Below are 3,537 nucleotides of genomic sequence, written 5' to 3' on the forward strand. Positions count from 1 at the left end.
AAGCAATTTCACATTTAATACATCTGTTTTTGTTTTTCTTTACATTGAATCTGGTAGAACACTGAATAACTACGGCGGGTGAGGCAAAACAAGAATGTCCCTATATAGAGCCACTGTTTGGTTTGTACCTTCTGAGCTACTGTTTAAAGATGCTTTACAGTGGGAAAAAAACAAAGTCAATAATATATAATATAATATAATTTAATAAGTATGATTCTTTGGTGTAAATAACATATTTTGTGTTTTTGTCACCTTAGAATGAGTCATATGTATCTACAGAGGGAGCAGGTCCTCCTCCACTGAGTCTGCCATGTTCATGACCATATTTCTACAGTAGCTCAGAAAGAACAAACCAAACAGTGGCTCTATATAGGGACATTCATGTTTTGCGTCAGCCGCCGTAGTTATCAGCCCCTCTGCAAAAAGCAATGTAAAGAAAAACAAAAACAGATGTATTAAATGTGAAATTGCTTTATTCAGTGTTTTACCAGTTTTAATCACTTAGTCTGTTGGTTTTTTAGAGGAGGAGACCCCTGCGGATAATTTTGCTCCCGATAAAAACCTCCTTAACTACAAACACTGACGTAATCCTAACCGGGAGAAGTTTAGGCTGGTTGCTATCTGCACTGCTCCTTTAAATCTTTAAATTCACACTGAACATGTGTATTAGATGAGTGTGTTGGCTATATTGATCTAAGCAGACAGATGTTTCCTCTCTTGCAGGAGTGTATGGGTCTGATCAGGAGGCTGTGTGAGGAGGAGGGAGCAGGCACCGAGCTGGCCAACAAGCTGACTGAGAAACTGACGGAGAATCTGAAGGAAACTCTCTCTGTCAACAAGGTCAGAGCTGACGCTGTCCTTTTCCATCCTGATTATTAACATGCTTCATGCTGGGCCTGTTTATGATGGCACATACTACCCGCTCGCTGAAGCGGAGCAGTTATCGGCATGAGCAGACGGGCTTTTGCTGATAGTCACCAGACCCAGTGCTGCTGTCCCTGAAGGCTTTTGTGTTAGCAGTGCAGGTCTTGTGATGGGTATTTGTTTTTCACCTCAGGTCTGCAGGCAGTTTAAACAGTCCAACAGTAGCATGTCAGCAATTTCCTCCAGCTCTGTGGAAAAGTTCTGGCTAAAATTACACAGAAATTATTTTCTTGCAAGGAAGTACTGATTCTAGGCTGTGTCGTCACATGTTTTCATATTTTGGTTGGTGTGCTTGTAAAAAAAAAAAAATAAGATTGCATTCTGTGTATTAAAAAGGTCTTTCAAACTCTTAAATTTAAGTTAGTGAATGCTGCAGAAACTACAGGTGGGGGAAAAAAATGATACCGTATAATATTGCATTATTTTGCATGGCTATTGTATCAATAAATGGATGCTAAGTAGTGATTTTATGTGATAGAAATGATTAATATTGCTATTACAAATTAAACTTTGGTAGCCGTTTTGGCAGCTATGCCTGCAGCAGTGAAGACGGCGCTGACCCTGGCCTTTTTTTTACTACTTATATTTCATTTTTGTTATTGATTAATCAGTTCATTGAGTTATCATACAGTTTGTGAAATGTCAGAAAATAGTGAAAAATGTATTGTTACAACTTCCAAAAGTCAAAAGTGATGTCTTCACTTTTGCATTGATAATAAACGGACAAAAGCAGCAAACCTGTGCAAACAGAAAAACTATTTTTTTGCTTAAAAAAAAATGACTGAGATGATTATTCAGATATCTAAAGAGTTGGTGATACAGGCTCTATCAGTGAATCAGTGTTTCAGCTCTCCAGACGTACTTCAGTCTAATCAGATGTGAATGATCTGCTTTGTGATCTGCAGGCTGCTCTGCAGACTTTGAGCTCGGAAGTGACAGAGAAGGAGAAGAGCATGGAGAAGGAGATCGAGGCGCTGAGGAAGGCTGGGAGAGACCGAGAGAGAGACCTGGACACACTCAACACCGTGCTGCAGTGCAACCAGGATATTATAAACGTACAAACACACACACATTAGAAACCAGGAGTTTAAAACACACACAGACACACACTCTTCCTCAGGCATTGTGTACAGTTGTACTTTGTCCCATGCGCAGTTCACTCTACATGCACTTTTGTTTTGGCTCCAGGAGCTGCGAGTGACTCTGGGAGAGAAGGAGCAACTGCTGAAGGAGGTAGAGAAAGAGAGGGAGGTGTGGAGACATCGGGACCGGGCCCTCGCTGCTGTCCTGCAGGAGAAGGAGGCTCTGATCCAGGAGCTGGAGAAATGTCAGAAAGACATGAAGGTGACATATAAGAGTGTAATTTAGGGATTGGGGAGATGACTTTAAACATCATTTAACATCTTCCACCTTCAAAATAAAGCTGCAGAGGGGTTTTTTTTGGAAGCTGTGACTCTCAACAAGTCATTTTCCTGTTATTTGTCAGGGGTTGGCCGACAGAGGGGGAAACAGCGCCACCTTGTGTGACGAGGTCACCAAACTCACCACAGCCTTGCAGGAGTACCAGGACATGGTGAAGGTGAGATATTAGCATGTGGAGAGGAGTTGAGAATATTTTTTCTACCTTTTTCACCTGCAACTTCTTGAAAACAAAACACTTTTATAGGTGATTTACACTTTTCACGCTAAAATAATTAGTTGTTTAATCACTCAATCAATAATATGCATTTTCACAATCAAGAAATGTATTTCAGTCATTTTAAAAGCAAAAATAGTGACATTTTACTGATATTTTCTGGATCCACCTTCTCAAGTTTGAAGATTTGCAGCTTTTCTTTAGTTTTTCATTATTTTACTTTTTTTCAAACAAAACAAGACCTCTAACGATGTCATACGTTGAACTCCTAGACATTTAAAACCTTTTTTTTTTTTTTTTTTTTTTACATTTTATAGCTTATAATCAAAAAATAATGCAAAGATCAATAGGGAATTAAAATCGTATTTGCTGGCCTAGTTTTTAGTAGCAAACAAACATACACAGTTCAGTCGTAATGGAACAATTGCACCTGGCTGGAATGAAGTACAGCATAAATTACCAAATAAAATTAAGAGAAAAATCTATCCCACTTTGTTTTTTTTGTGAGCTGTTGAGGGGTCGGTCAGCAGATTTTGTTCCCTTTGGTGTCTGAAAGTTGGTTGGTTTTGAGAGACTTGGCTTTATGCTCAGCTAAAATAAAGTAAGATAAGATAACTGACACACAGACAACACAGCATCTTTACAACTATTCCTTTTTCTTTTCTCCAGAGTCAACAGGAGAGTCACAGCCAGACGGTGTCCTCTCTGACGGGTCAGCTCAGAGACACGCGGCGGGAGCTGAGGGAGAAGGAGAAAGACAAGAAGGAGGCCGAGAGAGCCTGGCAGGAGAGCAGAGAGGACCGAGAGAGAGAGCAGAGGAAGCTGAGGGACAGCCTGGACAAGAGAGACAAACTCATCGAGGTAAAGTGCTTCTTACTGTCTCAATATTCGGTGTGTGCATGTTTACAAGGATCAAAGCGGTAGTTTAACATCAAAGTTTGTATCCTCTAGACCAAAGACACATATTAACTCCGCGA

The 3,537-nt window shown here is 40.2% G+C and overlaps 1 protein-coding gene across 1 annotated transcript; it reads left to right on the forward strand.

The window, feature by feature from the left end:
* Nucleotides 1–718: 718 nt before the first annotated feature.
* Nucleotides 719–3,480, forward strand: LOC121964362 (pleckstrin homology domain-containing family D member 1-like; the record flags this gene model as incomplete). Its single annotated transcript, XM_042514571.1, has 5 exons — nucleotides 719–840; nucleotides 1,830–1,979; nucleotides 2,113–2,268; nucleotides 2,411–2,503; nucleotides 3,230–3,480. Coding segments are annotated over exons 1-5 (761 nt in total), but the record flags the coding sequence as incomplete, so codon positions are not given.
* Between the last annotated feature and the right edge of the window lie 57 nt (nucleotides 3,481–3,537).

The sequence above is a fragment of the Plectropomus leopardus genome, unplaced genomic scaffold (assembly GCF_008729295.1).
Source record: "Plectropomus leopardus isolate mb unplaced genomic scaffold, YSFRI_Pleo_2.0 unplaced_scaffold15366, whole genome shotgun sequence".
Taxonomy (NCBI): domain Eukaryota; kingdom Metazoa; phylum Chordata; class Actinopteri; order Perciformes; family Serranidae; genus Plectropomus; species Plectropomus leopardus.